This window comes from Muntiacus reevesi, chromosome X, assembly GCF_963930625.1.
Source record: "Muntiacus reevesi chromosome X, mMunRee1.1, whole genome shotgun sequence".
Taxonomy (NCBI): Eukaryota; Metazoa; Chordata; class Mammalia; order Artiodactyla; family Cervidae; genus Muntiacus; species Muntiacus reevesi.
Window position 1 is genome coordinate 70226529 of NC_089271.1, and position 19489 is coordinate 70246017.

The following is a 19489-nucleotide window of genomic DNA, read 5'->3' on the forward strand; positions in this document are numbered from 1 at the left end:
TAAACAAGTTGGAACAAATATGGGCTGCTCAAAAGTGAAACACTCCTCCCAGTTTGGAGTTTCGTCTCATCCTCCTCTTTAGACTTGTAAGGGGATGGGGGAAGATAGCAGTCCTGCAGCAAAGACAGGCACACAGGCTTTCTCAGAGGATTGATTGCCCAGGGAAGACATTTTTTTATACTGTGAAGTGGCACTTACGCCGCCAGTTCTTGACTGTGAAAACTGCTTTTCCTGGGCAATGCTCTTTAAGGAAAAACTTCTTCAGTCCAGTGATTGGTGACTGAGGGAACCGTGGAGCACAGAGGATTGGGCGGGATCTTGGCTCCTAATAATGCCTTCTTATCCAATGAAAAGCATTTCCTATTGAGACCCCCAAGAGTTCCCCAGGCCCTCCGCTCAGGCCCGGACTTTGGGCCTTTTCTTGAGTCCCGGTTTTAAAGGCATGCCAGCTACAGCATTCAAGAGGGCCGTTCCTTAACAAAGGGAAAGAGATAAATGTAAATAAGCTCACATTTTCAGAAGGAGCTGTTTGCTGTAAGAAGCTTCAGCAGCCAGAGTCTGCTACTTTGGGCTGGGATAAACTTTCCCTGTAAAAAAAAGAATAATAATAGATTAAAATATGCACTTCTAAAGTGCGAGTTTCCCGTTTACATGTTTATTAGCTAATTGTCTACAGGCATGAGCACACTCTCTCATCTAGCACACTCTTTCTTGGGGTAAGTCTCTTTGAGAAAGATTTGATTCGGGCGTTTGGGGGTGGGGGATGGCGTAACAAACTTCAGTGGAAGCACTGAGGCTTTGAGGGTTTGGGGAAAGAAATTAGATTTGAACTCTGAAGTGCTGAACAGGGATCTTCGTGTTGAATGGTTACAAAAGAGGATTTTCTATTGTTTTGGAAATAATACTGTTTCAGTGGAAGAGATACAATATTTTCAGGCTGTTTCATGTTAACACAGTTGTCCTAAAAAGCTGATTTAAAATCACAGAGTAAAGCAATTTATACATTTCTTTGGCTAGCTTTATGTTTCTTTGGTTTACAATTGATTGTGAGCTACTGTGGCTTCTATTATGATGAAGTTTCTACTAGTGAAACTATACAGCAGCATGCCTTTGATGCCTAATTGATTTGTGGAGAATGTGACATTTGCTTTATTGAATAATTCATGAATAATCCATAAAGGAAGAAGCACAGTTTAATGGAAAACTAATTCTGGCATAAGTGGAATTTGCTCTTATATGTGAAATTAATTACCATTTTCCAAACAAATGCAATAATGTGACATTTAAAATTCTCTTCTTGTATATCCTGAATATTTTTAAGATTTTTTTTTTACTTACAAGATTTTGTTGAATTGATACATATTGTATTTTAGTTACTTGGTTTTAGGACATTGAGCACTGTAATTTATTATTATTCCACTGTGGAAAGGACCAGACAAATTCTAAGATTAGAATATTTCAGAGCTTAGTTGGGTTGTTCACTTTGCTACCTTACCAAATTATACCAACTTTTTTTCCCCTTAGCTAATATGAAGAAGACAGCAATAATAACCTAAGCTCCAAATTATTCAGTGGCTTTGAAATGTTTATTTTTCAGAACAGAATTTCAAATAACATATCCCGTCAACATAGACTGTAAATTATTTTGCCTTGTCAGAAATGAAATGTGCTCTTGCTGAAAAAGATGAGTTCAGCTGAAACACTTGATGGCCGCTATACTCTGAAGCGTCTCCTGCTAATCAGAGATGCAAATGAAAGCCCTATTGGAAAGAGCAGACCAGTCTTTCTGAATGTATACTCACAAACGTTAAAAAGAGGACTGGGAATATGACTTACAGAGATAGGCTAAGTTTAGCTAAAGCTTAATTTATTCAATTCCATCTGACAGAAACTGTAATAAAAAGTGTTGCCCTTACTGTGGTGTGGTCAAAGATTAATTGTGTAGTTGCCTTTTTTCTGTCTATATGGTTATTGTGTATAGTCTACTCTTGGCCTTTTTAAGGGAGAGGAGAAAGCTTAATAATGTACTTGTGAATATTAGAACTAAAAATTGGGAGCTTGATAGGAATTCACCTACCATTGGTTATTCAGCCCCACTTTTAGTAGATAAATAATTGGTTATTAGAGCACAACATAGGATAAGTAGTCTACTGATTCCTTATAGTTATGTTCTGAAGTATTTCAATAACCTTATATTTTGAGGAGAGAGGTGACTGGGGAACAGGTAGAATAGGTCAAGGATTAAGACCTAGAAAATTAGAGCTGATACATGAGGAAAGAAGAGGAGGAAAATGAGGTTATCAGGGCGACTTTACCATATAAATGCCAGCTTGATCTGTGATTCTTAGGTAATGATAAAAATTAATAATATTTACTTCTGATGTTTTTTTTTTTTTACTTCTGATGTTAAATCTAAACTATGTATGGTAATGGATGTTGACTAGACTTACTGTGATGATCATTTCACAATGCATACAAATATCAATCAAATCATCATTATAATGTATATTTAAACTAATATTATGTCAATTATACCTCAGTTAAAAATAAAATAAACTAGCAATAGTTTTACTGAGTCTAATAAAAATTAAGTTCCCTTATCTCAGACTTTGAGGGATTAAAATTTTTTTTTGCAGTGACAAATGGGAGCAGGTGAAAACATCTAATAGGAGGGAACAGCCAGTAAAGTCACACTGCCATGACGCCAATTGAAGGCTGCTAATAATCAAGGCAAAGATGGAGGAAAAAGAGAAACTGAGGACCAGAAGGGGACTGTGACTTGGTCTCACGCAGTTAGCTAGTGATGGGGCTGGATGTGGCTACATTGAATTAATACCAAATATGAAAACTTCTAGGTATTTGAACTTCTTAGTTTTCTTTGATTCTAAACAAAGAATTTTTTTTCTTTATAATCTGTGTCAATTGTGAAAGCCATAAAAAAAAGAAATGTTAATGTTCTGTCTTTCTTTAAGATAAATCAATAAAATAATATCAATTTCTTTCCAGGAATACTGGTCTCTGGAGGAGTGTGAAAATCAATTCTCCTTAATGTTAAGGTGATCTCAAATATATTTAAAATTGTCTTGTGATTTTATTTTTAAGTTTTGATTCCTTTAGATTAGAGAAAAATTATTTCAGGAGAGTTCAAGCATAGCAGTCTACTTTGTTTTGTTTAGGCCACCTTCAGAAGGGAGTGAGGTGTGATGATAGTATAAATTTGCCACTTTACAGGCAGTAAGTGCTACTTGTAAGAATACCATTGCAGAATATTTCTGGTTCTATACAGGTATTTTAGGTAGAATTGTGATTTGAAGATGTTACAGACATGCTATATTAGGTTGGTCTAGGATATCCTAGTAGAGGCAGTGGTGACTGTCAGTGTGCTAATATCCAGTAATTGAAGACTTGCTCATATGACTACAGTTCAGAGAAGGAAGAAATCCAGCTGGACTAGGGATGCAGGTTAGAGACAAGGCAGTGAGGTCTCCACATGTTGTTTCAGTCTTTCCTCTTCCCCTATCAAGGCTCTTGCTCAATAGTAATAGTCATTGCCAGGGAAAAGAAAGGAGAAAAACAACAACAACAAAACCCAAAGAATCAATACAACTTCAATCGAAATAAAGAAATCTCCTTTGTTCAGTTATTTTTTTTAAATTTTTTTTATTAGTTGGAGGCTAATTACTTCACAACATTTCATGTTCAGTTATTTTTAATGTAAAGTAATCTGAGCAAACTCCAGAAAATAGTGAAGGACAGGGGAGCCTGATGTGCTGTAGTCCATGGGGTCACAAAGAGTCAGACACATCTTTGTGACTAAATAACAACAAAAACAATTACCTTATAAAGTGGAAGAAGCATTTTATGCCTTTTGTCACTAGTTATCCTTAAATGATTATAAGTTACATAAACTCATGGACTTTGTGTGTGTTAATATAACTAAAAAAATATGACATAATAGTAACAAATTTCAAAAATAAAATGTTATCAGCAACTCTGTAATAATGAAATTGAAAGCATTTATATACCATTTTAAAATGTGTTTGCTCTCATCTACTCTGATTTATATCATATAATAATTTTTTTTACCTTATGATTTTGGTATACATTTTATTGAAAAGTTCTCTCCATGACATGCTATTGTGATTATTTCTATTTCACAGTATCCATTGGAGGAAATCTCTAACCACAGTACCTCCGGAAAGTTCATTGATCAACCAAGTCTTGGATAAAATTGGTGCCAGAATTTGGTTTGAACTAATGTGGTGAGTACCACTGTCCTGGTAATAACTCTCTCTAAAATTCTTAATTTTATTCTCCAACTTTTTTTCTAACCAGTGTTTCCAGTTTATTACAGATTATATGATTTTAAAAATCCAGAATGTAGGGAAGAGTTGTAATTGTTTATTGTAATCCAGGCAGATTTGGTGTGGAAAAATATTGATTCTTTGGTTTAAACCTTCTCTGCCACTGGAGAAGGAAATGGCAACCCACTCCAGTGTTCTTGCCTGGAGAATCCCAGGGATGGGGAGCCTGGTGGGCTGCTGTCTATGGGGTCACACAGAGTCAGACACGACTGATGTGACTTAGCAGCAGCAGCAACCACTGGTATATACCTTTAGCAACGGGAGACATGGCTTTTATTCATATTATCAGGATCAGTATTCAAGTATATCAGATGAATTATATGCAAATTGGTAACTAATTTACTTGTTCAAATATGTGAAATAAAGTCAGATTCCTAGCTGGCATTTATGAACCTCACAAGATTTGGAAATAGGTTCTTTTAGGAACACCTAAAAATTTCCTCAAAATGTCTGGGGCTTCTGCTAAGATCAAGTATTAAGGTTCAAGACTCTAGACAATTTCATAATATTAGGTTGAACAATTTATCTACAGTTGTCTTACTCTATAACTTAATGCTAAGGAAAATTCTGCTTTAGTAAGATTGATGAGCTCTTTGACCCCATCATGTTGAGCACTAAACCACATTATTTTTCAAGTATTAGACTGTGTTATCAAATGAAGCATTAGTGAGAGACTAGAATAATTTTTTAGTGAAAAAAAGTAAGTTAATCACTAAGGATAGAACTGCTCAGATTAGGATGTATGTCAATTTCCTGCTCATTTCAAATAAAGCAGGAGAACAAAACAGTCATAGCAATCTTAGTGTGAACCAAATGCAACATAAAGAGACTTCTTCAGAAGGATATTTCTTGTATAAACAATAAATGAGGATAAAAAATAAAATAAGTAAGTCTTATCAATTTAAACATTTGACACAGAGAGAGGCTTGTTTGAGATGAGACCTGATATAGATTAATTTCCCAGCTCAGTTATGGAGTGAAACATTTACCAATGGTTACCTCCATATGTAATTTTATATGGCTAGGTTGTGTTTTGAAAACTATTATGAAACAGTAACCAGTGCACAGAAACATCAATTGGAACCATGTGTTTGATTTGTGACCCGTGCTTGTGACTTGGCCTAGAAGATTTCCTTAAGGAGTCTTCTCTGTTAGCAGCCACTCGTCTGAAGAACGGCAATCTGGACATATTCCCTCTTACTCCAGTGGGAAAGCTTTAATCTATATTTTTGCAACATTTTTGTATTTTTTAGTTTGCTTCACTGCTAAATATTTGTAGACAAAGATCCAATAGGTTTCAGCTTCCTCTGAAAACTATTGTGGCAGTGTCCTAAGCTTCGACTAGAGTAGAAAGAGGAAATGGCTCTGGGGATCAGAAGCACTCTGATCTGACCCAAGCTCATTAAAAAGGGAGCAAAGCAAGGAAAATTGAGTATTCTCTTTCTTTAAGACCTTGTCTCCCTGAATTGTCTCCCTGAATTATGGATTGTCTTCTGTAAGGAATAAAAGCAAGTCAGCCTTTCTGTGCTACTGGGAATATGCCAGAAATTAGACCTTTGTTTTCAATATATCATCGAAAATTTAACACTTAGTAAAGTGATTTAGATATTCATCTTTACAAGAAAAAAGGGCTAACTCTACTTCCTCCAGGAGCCCCAAAGACCCCAAGCATGTTATATTTCGTTATCATTAGAAATTTTTTATAAAGGAAAAACATTGTGAACACTACTGTGAACTGTCTGAACTGGCTCCATATGTGTAGGTCAAAGTTAAAAATTCATGAAGGTCAGATTTCTTTTTGGCCAACCTCCAGGTAACTTACTTCCTGCCTGTTGTCACTGAAAATACATCCACTCAGCACTCTGAACCCCTAGGTGATTAATTTATAATAATTGACTGTAAAAGTCTTCACAAGATAATAGTCTAATGCTACTTGCAGTGAAAGATGTAATTAATTATGTCAGTCTATTTTTTTTTCTTCTTCATCTCATCTGAAGCTCAAGTGTTGGCCCTTTGCCTCCATTCAGTACACAATATGTTAGCCATTTAGGAAAGTAAGTGGTTATAAAAACACTGTTTATTTCAGTGGAAAGAAAAGAAAGCCAGTTAGAAAAGAGATCTCATTTCTCTCTTTCATTGATTTTTTCTTCAGAATTAGTTTTAAGAGTCAAATGCCTCTCTGACTTTTTTTTTAACCATAGCTCAGTGGGAAGATATTCCTTTTGGTATACACTCCTGGGTTGTCCTGTTATGATAAAATTGTGTAGTTAAGGTAGAAACTTAAGGGAAGATTTCTGAAGTAGAGTGTTAGGAGGTGTTAGGAGGAAGATGTGTTACTAATATGAATTTCAGCATACCGAGAAAGACAGAGACATGTGTCCAGCTGTGTTAGATGAAGGAAAATGAAAAAACTCCTGTAATATTTCTTTGTGGTTAGGTAGGACTGAATGCTGGGCAAGCTCATAAAGCTACTCATAAACCCTGTTGAATCTTCCTAGCCTCAGCTGGGAGACTTAGAGGTAATGTTTATACAGGGAAGAGAAACTGTATAGCCAAGTTACAGAGCAAACCAATGTCTGAATCAGAAATAGAACTCCTTGCTTCCAGTGCTGTGTTAAATCCCAGCACCACACCCTCTCCGCCAGACAGCAAAAGGTGCTGTGTGTTTGAGCAAGGGAAAGCTATGAATAGGGCCTTAGTGACAGTTTTCCCATGCTCTCTCTTTAGGATTGAGACTGTAATGCTTTATTGTCTTTGGTCCTTTCTCTCCCATAGAACTTGGTCATGCAAAGCAGAAGAACAGAAGTGCCAGACATTTGCAGACTGTCTGCTGTGGATATAGGGGATATGTTCTAAGAGATATAAAACTGAATAGAAAACTGGGGATTTTTGAAACAGTTATTTGAAAACAGCTATTTGAAACATGCCATCTTGGGAAGTACAAAATAATACAGAGCCAGTGAGCTAGAGGTATACTCTGGAAAGGGATCACCAGTGGGCAGACTGGAGGGACTCTGAGCAAATATGGAAAGTCTTCTATTATGAAAGCATTTTCCAAATAAAATTTATTGACAGTACTTACTGTAGAAGGCAAGTGCAAGCAAATCATAGAGAATGAGGCTTGACTTTAATGTTAGGGGTTTTTCAGTCCCATAATTTCATTAGATTATGTGATTATATTAGGGGGATATTTTTGACTAGTTTGATTTCTTTCAGCAATAAAAAAAAAAAAAAAAAAAAAAAAGACTTCCAGACTAACGGGTAGCATGTTGGGTGTAAAATGGTATATAATGTGGTTTAAGCAGTTGAGAAGTTGCCATTGTCTTCCTTTCTGCCAACCCCTTGGTGAAGCAATCTTTAGAAACTTAGATTTACAGCTCTCAAAGTGAGGTTTGAATGCCATTGAATGAGATTTTCCTGGCTTTTCGTTTTTCTTTTTCAGATTAGATTCATTGACCTTAAGCAGTCATTGTGTACTGTTTTTTTCTGAGAAAAACGGAAGAAGTCAGATGAAGCAAGGTAGAGAGGATGGCATTAGAGGAATTATCTTCCGAGTCCTTAATACAAATTAGATGGAAATAGTGACCTCTCTCCAGCAAGGTGTTCTTTTTTGTGTGTTTTATTCTTCCTTTTCTCTCAATTCTTCTATTTTTCTTTCTCTGCTACTTTCTTTGCTATTCCCTCTTCTGCTCTCCACATCTATTTTTATTTCTTCCTTGTCTGGATTTTTTTTTTTCCTCCTGGACCTTCCTTTGTCAAGATTTTTACTATACCCTGCTTTCATGTATCAAGGTCACTTCTGGCAAAAGTTGAGCTGGCTTTTGAGTTGAGCCATCTCATATGAGATGAAATGGCCATGAAGGAATATGATCTTACAGAAGTGTTAGACTCAGGGGAGGCACTCCATAAAGCTCGTTAAATGAGAATTCAGAAACAGCACACTTCCAATTTTAACTTTAAACTTTGCTATTAAAAATGCCAACACTTTTTTTGCACTCTGTTTTCTCCAAAGTCAGTTCTCATTCCAGGCACTACAGTGAGTGAATGTTTTTTTTTTTTTTTTTTTTCTCTCTCAAATCATGTTTTCCTCCCTCAGGCCAAACACTGGTTGAAGTGACTTCAGACCTCTATATCTCCGGCAGATTCCTCCTGCCACTCCCTTTTCTGTTATATATGAGGTCCTGTGACCTGTTCCAGGAGTTGGAAAGAGTGACATAAGGACGAATAAATTCAGAGAAATGGCTTTCACATTTTAAAATATAATCATGTGCAAACTCATTACTGGGTATGTCAGGAACAAAGACCACTTTCACTCCATATCCTCTTCATTGAAAAGAATTCATTCAGCTGCAACTTATTCATAGTGGATTATAGAGCATTCAGAAGACAGTCCTCCAATGGCAGCTGTTGACCTAGGAGCACGTTAGTAAGATTTCTATATGCACCTTTGAAAGATATTGGTTCAGATATCCAACAAAGCTAATTATTCAGCGACCTCCACGTGCACAAGAATGGCTGTTCAACTCAAATCTACCTTTCATATTTCACTTTTATGTAGCCAGAAAAGGCTTTATTGACCTGGGCCATTTTAAAAGCTAAAAGCATGAATGTAACTCATGGAATGGGCAGTGGGAGAGGGAGTAAAACAATATCCAAGGCTCAGGGTCTGGCATGAAAGAACCTTGGTAAGGGACCACAATCTAAAGGAGAGAAACACTGCGATTGTCATTTGAATTCTCTCTATATAGAGGCTTTGTAATGGAGTGAGAAAAGTTTCAGCCAGAAGTTTTAATGTACTGAGGAATTCCTGCTCTCTGAACCTGTATTTTAGAAGAAAAGATGAATCAACATTTTAATTCCGGAGTTTACTTATAACTTTTTTTTTTTAGCCACTGAATAATCTTTTATTTGAATTTTTTGATTTATGGAAATAGGTAGATATTTATGTGATGGTATGCAAAGTCCTTATTTTGTGGCTCATTCATAGATTTCTAAGTTTGCAGATGAGCCTGCTTTTCAGAGAACTTTTTAAAGAGGTTTTCCTGGAGGTCTCATATCCACATTTAGTCTTGTGCAGTAGAACTAATACTCAACAATGAAGTTTAGTAATACCAGAGAGTAGACAATATAATATAGAGAAGCTTAATAATCCTCTGGTTAGCAATTTAAAAAGAACACTTGAATTCTGGTTCTGACTATACCATTTACATGTTCTTACAATTCTGACATTATGTAATTCTAAATTATGTAAGCCTCAGTTTCTGCTTCTGCAACATGATGATAAATCCCTGCCTTGCCTATCTCATGGTATTTTTGTGGGAATCAAATAAAAAACGTTTTTGAAGTTAAAAAATTATACAAATTTCCAAGTCTTAGCATTGTTTTAAATATCAGAGTCTCCATATCCCTACCCCTACTAGCCTAGGGCTCCCAAGGAACAAATACCTTATTCCTGTGAATTGCAATGCTACAGTATAGTGCTTACTGTCTTGAGTGTGGTCCCTCCTGTTCCCGCAACATACTCTTGTACTGCCTTTTAACATATGGTAGGTAATCAAAAGGTACTTGTTAAACCAAACTGAATATGCATGTTATTTCCAGTCTGTGTGAACAGAATATCTTTTACTCCACAAAAATGGATGGAAGGTAGATTTGATGACTCATTTAATCTTATCTCCCACAGGAGGAAAACATTTCCTACCAGTCTTTAGTCTCAGAGTGCTGAACCCTGCAGCCCGCAGGCCTCCTGAATAAAAGTCCATGGGTGACAGAAGATTCATTGACTTCCAATTCCAAGATTTAAATTCAAACCTCAGACCCAGGTTGGGCAATGCTACTGCCAATAATACTTGCATTGTTGATGATTCCTTCAAGTATAATCTGAATGGTGCTGTCTACAGTGTTGTATTCATCCTGGGTTTGATAACCAACAGTGCCTCTCTGTTCGTCTTCTGCTTCCGCATGAAAATGAGAAGTGAGACAGCTATTTTCATCACCAATCTGGCCCTCTCTGATTTGCTCTTTGTCTGCACTCTACCTTTCAAAATATTTTACAATTTCAACCGCCACTGGCCTTTTGGTGATACCCTCTGCAAGATCTCTGGGACTGCATTCCTAACCAACATCTATGGGAGCATGCTCTTCCTTACCTGTATTAGCGTGGATCGTTTCCTGGCCATTGTCTATCCCTTCCGATCCCGTACCATTAGGACCAGGAGGAATTCTGCCATTGTGTGTGCTGGAGTCTGGATCCTAGTCCTCAGTGGTGGTATTTCAGCCTCTTTATTCTCCACCACTAATGTCAACAATGCAACCACCACCTGCTTTGAGGGCTTCTCCAAACGTGTATGGAAGACATATCTGTCCAAGATAACCATATTTATTGAAGTTGTTGGTTTTATCATTCCTTTGATACTGAATGTCTCTTGCTCTTCTGTGGTGCTAAAAACCCTCCGTAAGCCTGCTACATTGTCTCAAATTGGGACTAATAAGAAAAAAGTGCTGAAGATGATCACAGTGCATATGGCAGTCTTTGTGGTATGCTTTGTACCCTATAACTCTGTTCTCTTCCTGTATGCCCTGGTGCGCTCCCAAGCCATTACCAATTGCTTGTTGGAAAGATTTGCAAAGATTATGTATCCAATCACCTTGTGCCTTGCAACTCTAAACTGTTGCTTTGACCCTTTCATCTATTACTTCACCCTTGAGTCCTTTCAGAAGTCCTTCTATATCAATACCCATATCAGGATGGAGTCTCTGTTCAAGACTGAAACACCTCTGACCACAAAGCCTTCCCTTCCAGCTATTCAAGAGGAAGTTAGTGATCAAACAACCCATAATGGTGGTGAATTAATGCTAGAATCCACCTTCTAGGTACAAGAAGTCTCTTTAGGTCCAGATATGGTTTCTTCTATGATTTTCCTATGCTATGAATAAAAAATTTGAAGCTAATGATATTAAGAATAGATTAATGTACTGAATATAGTCAGCTACATTTATTTGAATGTTTATTGTAATACATATATTGTTTTGTTCAATAATTATAGGTCACATCTAATTACAACAGCCAAAAGGAATTGCCAAACTCTTCTTCTGGGTTGGAAATTCAGCGTACCACATTATATAAGTCGACAGTAGCCTTGACTTCAGTGATACAGAGGTTACTTAAAAACTTTGAAAAAGTATATTTCCATTCCAATATTTGGTAATTAGTTTGGGCCTATAAATATAGAACAAATTCAGGTATTTGTTTTTAAACAACCTTTTGTGTTACTACTGATATATACTAGTCTTCTTTTTGCTTTTTGAATTGTCATTGAGTTTATTTTAGTACAAGAACATGCTTTAACATTATTAATAAAAAAGTATCAAATTTAAAAAAGTAAAATGTATTGCATATATTTAAAAAGCAGAAACATAAATTGTGTTTGTATGAATATTGCTGGAAAGAAATGGAAAATTAACTGGATTTACATATTTGCAGTTACCAGCAGATTCAGCTTTTAAAAACTTTTCCTTTTTTTATACTATATTAAATTTCTTATATGAAATGTCAAATCCAGAAAGCTGCTAAGTATGTGCCTAAAACAGGGCAAAATGGAAAATCACATAAAATAACAAATGCTCATAAAAAACTAAGAGAAATTAATATTTTCTCTAAGAATTTTCAATAATTTTTTATTTTGGGAGACTAATTTTTATAAATATTCTGTATGAAATTTTGAAGCACAGTGCAACCATGAAGCGGCTGCATTTGTGCCCAGGTCAGAAGCAAATTAAAAAAAAAAGACAAGTATAACAAAAATATAATAATAAAACAAAAAACTTTCTTAAAACTTGCATCAATCATTTTTTGAGGGAGGGAATAGAGATCTGTAACGTTAAATTGCTTATGCTTTCATATTAATTTTGGAGCACAATGTAGCCAGAGAGCTGCTGAATTTGTGCCCAGGTTGGGAGCATATTGAAAAAAAATACATAAACCAAACTAAACCAATGCAAACAAACAAACACACAAAAAGAAAAACTGTAAAACAATAAAAGCCACAAAAATATTCCTAACACTTGCATTAATATTTTATTTATTATTTGACTATATGTAAATTTTAAATTACTATATTATTTGTATAAAATTTTAGAGTACAAGTAGAAATCCACTACATTTGTGCCCAAGTCAGGACCTAACTGGAAAAAAATAAAAGCAAAATAACTCCTTAGAAAACAACAACAACACACACACACACACACACACAACTTAGAACTTTTCTGAGCATTTTAAAAACTTACAAGATGCTATAACTTTCTTATGATGCTTTGAATTAAAATGCAACTAGGAAGTTACTAAGCTGGCATCTACTTCAAGAGCAGTTAAAATCAATATTTAAAAGTATATACAAGAAAACTTCTTTAACTAACTTCAGCAACAAAAGCAGCAAAGACATCTTTAGAATCTCTTACCATTTATTGAATGAAGTATAGATTTAAGAATATTAAAACTTTAAACAAAACTTCTGAGCATGGTATAGCTTGAAAGATTTGTGCTCAGGTAAGAAGTAGTGAAAATGAATATCCTGCATACACACTACACACAACTATACACATAATTAAAGCACTGCAAAACAAAACCAAAATATTCTTAAAGTATGTTTTAATCAATTTTTTAATTATTTAGAGATGTGATAATTTTAAAATGCTAAGACTTCTTAAGTAGAAATTTCAGAAACAATGCATTTTGTAAATTCCTGAACTTGCACCAGGGAGTGATTTAAAAAAGATTAAAAACCATAAAATAATGACAAAAGATTAAAACTTTTAAAGCCATAAGCTAATTGTTAAAACTCTTATTAACATTTGTCTTTCAGATATATGTAGATTAAAAATGCTAAAATTTTAAGATAAAAGCTCATGAACATAATGTAACTCTTAAAAACCGCTAAATCTTTCCCTGGACTAAGAACTGATTGAAAAAAAAAGGCTAAAACAATAGAACAATAATAAAACAGAATTCTCAAAAATGGAATTACTTTTTTCCTCACGATCTAAATTCCTAAAAATAATCAGGCATTATATTGTCTTACGAAAACAGGTTATAGATAGAATATGTAAGGCATTAGATTAAGTTAGATGAAATTAGGTTAAATTAGGTAAAGTTTGGTTGTTAGGTTATATTGTAAGATCAAATTAGTTATCAAAGTATGAGTAATCTTTTTGTTTCTTTTAGTATTCTTTCTTTTCTGTTTCTTATAAATATAAACTATATGTGAACTTTTGTTTGTGCTCTTGACTCTCAAAATTATGAAATTTTAGGATTATTACACCAAACCATTTAATAGAATATATTAACCAGGTTGACATAAAATATTTCATTAAACCAATTTCCTTCTGTATAATTTCCATATTTAGTTTTGTTTACTTTTCCATTTTTCAACTTATTTTAATTTCAAATTTTATAGTTAATATAGCTTGCTAATAATAAAATTTTTGTCATATTAACAATGTAACCAGCAAAATGTAATGTAAACTAAATATAAAATTACCTTTTATTTTACATTTAAAAGCAAAAGCAATCATTCAACTGTAGTTACAACTTGGATTTTAAGTGTTTATTAAATGTAATAAAATACATTTGGATTATCTAGCAGTTATACTTCGGTCAAATATTTATTCAACTTGCCCTTTTTATTGAATTATAATTGATATACAATGTTATATTAGTTTCAGGTATGCAGAAGACCTGAATAGACATTTTTCCAAGGAAGATGGTCAACAGGCATATCACATGAAAAGATGCTCAGCATCATTAATCATCAGGGATATGCAAGTAAAATGAGATACCACCTCACATCTGTCAGAATGGCTATTATTAAAAAGACAAGAAACAAGAATATGGAAAAAAGGGACCCCTGAACTTTGCCTTTATCTGTGGGCATCCAGAGACAATTTTATCTTTCCTCCATCTTTCAGAAAAGAACTTATTAAAAGATATTTGATCTCAAATCAATTCCAATACTTTGTTTTTGAAGTTGTCTGAAGAATAATGTACAGTTGCAAAAGGAAAATCCCTGGGTGACTTTTCAGGCATCAAACTGAAAAGTTAAGCTGATTTGTCCAACTTGGCTTTGATTTATTTGCAGTTTATTGCCAAGTTGATGCTTGAATCTGACTTTTCAGATTTGCTGAAATACCCTAGGATGACTGGGAGGCCTGCGGAAAGTCAGGGGGAGAAAACATCTAACAACAGTGAGGTGATTTTGGAAAGAGGTGGCTGACTGATCAATAACTAAAACAAGTGGTGGTCCCAGGATAGCAGCACAGGAAATTCCTAGTCATCCTTATGCCTTCTAACTCTCAGGGAAAGCAGTGTCAGCATTTCATAAAGCACATTGTATGTTGGTTTCCCTATGTGATGACAGCAAACATTGCCTTTTCTAACATCATGACCAGCATGGTCAACCCTAGGCTATGTTTAATATTATAAGAACTTTGTCATTAGTGACCTTCTAAGCCAGATCCTCAGAAGAAATGGGGATATTCCATTGGTTTCACATCCTTTTTAACCATCTTCCACCTGTCTGTACCCCCAAAGCCCTGCAGTTTATGTTTGCTATTGTTTCCCAAACTCTTTACCTATGTTCCTTGTGGCCCTTTAACATCTCTCCCCACCTCTTACAGAAATAGTACTTCTTTGTGGACCAAAACCAATACATAAATGACATAAATGTCTGCCAAGACAGTGACATATTGAAGAAATTTACATTAAGACACCTCTACCCACTGCTTTTAATTCTCACTTTGGTGTTTGCATCTTATAAAAGGAGTCTGGGTAATTCAAATGACTGAAGCAGGGTTGGGATGGGGAAAGGTGACTGTCCTTGTAAATGGTAAATCATCTCTTGAACTTCAGCCTCCCTCATCTCATGCAGTACAGCCTCTGTACTGCAACTCTCTTTTCCCACTCTCTTGACACTACCCTGTGTACTACTGAGTTTAAAATATACAGTGCCTTCCTCCAGACAGTCTTTTTTTTTTTCCCCAAAATTGCCCCCTGATGACTGGGAACACATGCTCTCGTTTCATATATACTTGGATTATTTCCCTCAAATGTCTGCTGGTCCTGGTGGACTTGGTGTAGTGGTTCTTAAAATATGAAGCAGTTTGTTTCAACGGAGAAGCCAAAGCACAGATGACTGAGTAAAAATTTGCCTGTATTCAGAGTTTTGAATAGCTATATACTTCCCACTGCCTCATTTCTTTCTCTCTCTGAGTGTCTGGGAATAAAGCTCTTCTGTCCTGAACACCCAGAGAGGTACTGAATCCAGGAAGGCAGAGGAGTAGAGCCAGTGTGAAGCCTAAAATATGACAGTGAGGGAAACCAGGCAAGCCCTAAGATTGGGATGGCTTGTGCATACCTTGTTTTCCTTCTTATCATGGTGGAGCTCTGCCCTAAAAGATGAGAAGCTTGTTACAAAGAGCCTTCATGGTGCCCACTGCTAGTCTAGGATAAACTGCTCAGCTTTTTACCTTCCTCACTCAAGTTGATTGTCTTCCTCAGTTGAGATTATAGGACTTCTGGACTAGTCTTGATTCAAGGCAGTTTGAGGTTCTTGGGAAAGTTTGGCTGGGGGAGTGACTCATAATTCATTCATTTACTTTTTCAACAAATTCCTTGAACACCAACCATGTGCCAAACATTCTTCTAGACACTAAGAATGCAGTGGTGAAAATAACAGACAAAAAGGCATTTTAAATCTTATGTTCTAGACTCAGAGCACGGAGAGCTAAAAAATAAGCTAAAAAGTTCTGACTTTAAAGCATCACATCACTAATGTTTGTTTTTAAAGGGGTTATGTAGCCCTGAATTGTCCAAATTCTGTGGTTAGTCTGTCTACCTTTAGCTGTTTATGCTCTTGCCCAAGGCAAAGACCTCAAAAGGCTCCTGAAAATCCAGGCATAGGCAACTTTCAGTCATCAAAGCTGATAATGTCATGGCCTCAGCCTCCTCTCCCTCAGGCTTCATCCTACAGCAAGAGGCTCACTTGTTTTCTTTCTGTTTCTGTCACTTTCTCTGAATCCTTCTCTCTCCACCATTCTTTTCAGACAAACTGGTAAAGAATCCACCTGCAATGCAGGAAACCTGTGTTCAATCCCTGGGTTGGGAAGATCCCCTGGAGAAGGGAAAGGCTACCCACTCCAATATTCTGGCCTGGAGAATTCCATGGACCATATAGTCCATGGAGTGGCAAAGAGTCAGACACGACTCTTTACTTGAGAGTCTGTGCTCTGTCATCCCCTTCTCCTCCTGCCTTTAATCTTTTCCAGCATCAGGCGACTTTCACTTTAGGGATTCCCTCACAGCTCAGTCAGTAAAAAAATCTGCCTGCAATACAGGAGACTTGGGTTTGATTCCTGGGTGGGAAAGATCCCCTGGAGAAGGAAATGGCAACCCATTGCAGTATTCTTGCCTGGAGAATCCCATGGACAGAGGAGACTGGCAGGCTACCGTCCATGGGGTCCCAGGAGACAGACACATCTTAGTGAATAAACCACCACCACTCCCCTGTGAGGCCAGAATGAGTTTAAATAATAACAATAGCATGTTTCAAATTCTCATTAAGTGTCAGGAAGTAGCACACATAATCCTATGGTCTCATTTTAAAGTGACAAAACTAAGGAATTGTGAGCCTAAGTAACATGTCCAAAGTCATACAGCCAATAAAAGGCAGAACCAGGACTTACATATTTATACAGGCTAGTTAAAATCAGCAGCCAAGAGACTTGTTTTAATATATAATAACTAAGTATCAAATGTTTACTATGTGCCAGACACTATGCTTTACAAGTTCAGTCTCTCAGTCGTGTCCGACTCTTTGTGACTGCATGGACTGCAGCACACCAGGCTTCCCTGTCCATCACCAAATCCCAGAGCTTGCTCAAACTCATGCCCATCTAGTTGGTGATGCCATCCAACCAACTTGTGCTCTGTCATCCCCTTCTCCTCCTGCCTTTAATCTTTTCCAGCATCAGGATCTTTTCTAATGAGTCGGCGCTTTGCATCAGGTGGCCAAAGTATTGAAGCTTCAGCTTCAGCCCTTCCAATGAATATTCTGGATTTATTTCCTTTATGATTGACTGGTTGGATCTCCTTGCAGTCCAAGGGACTCTCAAGAGTCTTCTGCAAAACTACAGTCCAAAAGCATCAATTCTTCGGTGCTCAGGTTTCTTAATGGTCCAACTCACATCCATACATGACTACTGGAAAAACCATAGCCTTGACTAGATGGACCTTTGTTGGAGAAGTAATGTCTCTGCTTTTTAGTATGCTGTCTAGGTTGGTCATTTATTTTCTTCAAGGAGCGAGCATCTTTTAATTTCATGTCACAGTCCACAGTGATTTTGGAGCCCAAGAAAATTAAGTCTGTCACTGTTTCCATTGTTTCCCCATCTATTTGTCATGAAGTTATGGGACCAGATGCCATGATCTTCTTTTTTTGAATGTTGAGTTTTAAACCAACTTTTTCACTCTCCTCTTTCACTTTTATTAAGAGGCACTTTAGTTCTTCTTCACTTTCTTCTATAAGGATGGTATCATCTGTATATCTGAGGTTATTGATATTTCTCCCAGCAATCTTAATTTCAGCTTATGCTTCATCCAGCCCAGCATTTTGCATGATGTATTCTGCATATGTTAAATAATCAGGTTGATAATGTACAGCCTTGACGTACTCCTTTCCCAATTTTGAACCAGTCCATGTCTGGTTCTAACCGTTGCTTCTTGACCTGCATACAGATTTCTCAGGAGGGAGGTAAGGTGGTCTGGTATCCCCATTGCTTTAAGAATGTTCCCCAGTTTGCTGTGATCCACAAAGTCAAAAGTCCTGAATATTGATTGGAAGGACTGATGCTGAAGCTGAAACTCCAACACTTTGGCCACCTGATGTGAAGAACTGACTCATTTGGAAAGACCCTGATGCTGGGAAAGATTGAAGGCAGGAGGAGAAGGGGACAACAGAGGGTGAGATGTTCGGATGGCACCTCCGACTTGAAGGACATGAGTGTGAGTAAGCTCCAGGTGTTGATGATGGACGAGGAAGCCTGGCATGCTGCAGTCCATGGGGTCACAAAGAGTCGGACACGACTGAGCAGCTGAACTGAACTGAACACAGTCAAAGGCTCTTGCATAGTCATGAAGCCGAAGTAGACACTTTTTTGGAATCTTGTGCTTTTTCTATGATCCAAAAGATGACGGCAATTTTATCTCTGGTTCCTCTGCCTTTTCTAAATCCAACTTTAACATCTGGAAGTTGGAGCTTGGAAAATTTTGAACATTCCTTTGCTAGTGTGTGAGATGGGTTCAGTTGTGCACTAGTTTGAAAATTGGCATTGCCTTTCTTTGGGACTGGAATGAAAACTGACTTTTTCCAGCCCTGTGGCCACCGCTGAGTTTTCCAAATTTGTTGACATATTGCATGCAGCACTTTCACAGCATCATCTTTTAGGATTTGAAATAGTTCAACCGGAATTCCATCACCTCCACTAGCTTTGTTCATAGTGATGTTTGTAAAGGCCCACTTGACTTTGCATTCAGGATGTCTGGCTCTAGGTGAGTGATCCCACCATCATGGTTATCTGGGTCATGAAAATCTTTTTTGTACAGTTCTTCTGTGTAAGTTTGCCACCTCTTGTTAAAATCTTCAGCTTCTGTTAGGTCCATACCATTTATGTCCCTTATTGTGCACATCTTGTGTGAAATGTTCCTTTGGTATGTCTAGTTTTCTTGAAGAGATCTCTAGTCTTTCCCATTCTACTGTTTTCCTCTATTTCTTTGCATTGATCACTGAGGAAGACTTTCTTAGCTCTCCTTGCTGTTCTTCGGAATTCTGCATTCAGGTGGATATATCTTTCCTTTTCTTCTTTACCTTTTGCTTCTCTTCTTTTCTCAGCTATTTATAAAGCCTCCTCAGATAGCCATTTTGCCTTTTTGCATTTCTTTTTCTTGGGGATGTTTTTTTTTCACCACCTCCTGTACAATGTTGTGAACATTTTTCCATAGTTCTTCAGACACTCTGTCTATCAGATATAATTCCCTGAATCCATTTGAAGACCTACAAGACTTTCTAGAACTAACA

The 19489-nt window shown here is 36.6% G+C and overlaps 1 protein-coding gene across 2 annotated transcripts; it reads left to right on the top strand.

Annotated features, from left to right (window-relative positions):
• Nucleotides 1-443: 443 nt before the first annotated feature.
• Nucleotides 444-11639, top strand: LPAR4 (lysophosphatidic acid receptor 4). Of its 2 annotated transcripts, none has more exons than XM_065915874.1 (4): nucleotides 444-716; nucleotides 3007-3056; nucleotides 4161-4262; nucleotides 10048-11639. In XM_065915874.1, exon 4 carries the CDS (start codon nucleotides 10125-10127, stop codon nucleotides 11235-11237), a length of 1113 nt encoding a protein of 370 aa, XP_065771946.1. In that variant the 5' UTR covers nucleotides 444-716; nucleotides 3007-3056; nucleotides 4161-4262; nucleotides 10048-10124; the 3' UTR covers nucleotides 11238-11639. The 2 variants fall into 2 exon arrangements, with proteins under 2 accessions (XP_065771946.1, XP_065771947.1); XM_065915875.1 differs by lacking the exon at nucleotides 444-716 and adding an exon at nucleotides 2755-2855.
• The last annotated feature ends 7850 nt before the right edge of the window (nucleotides 11640-19489 follow it).

Bases quoted from the DNA above. Each gene is read 5' to 3' on its own strand.
- LPAR4 (XM_065915874.1), top strand. From the start codon at position 10,125: ATGGGTGACAGAAGATTCATTGACTTCCAATTCCAAGATTTAAATTCA.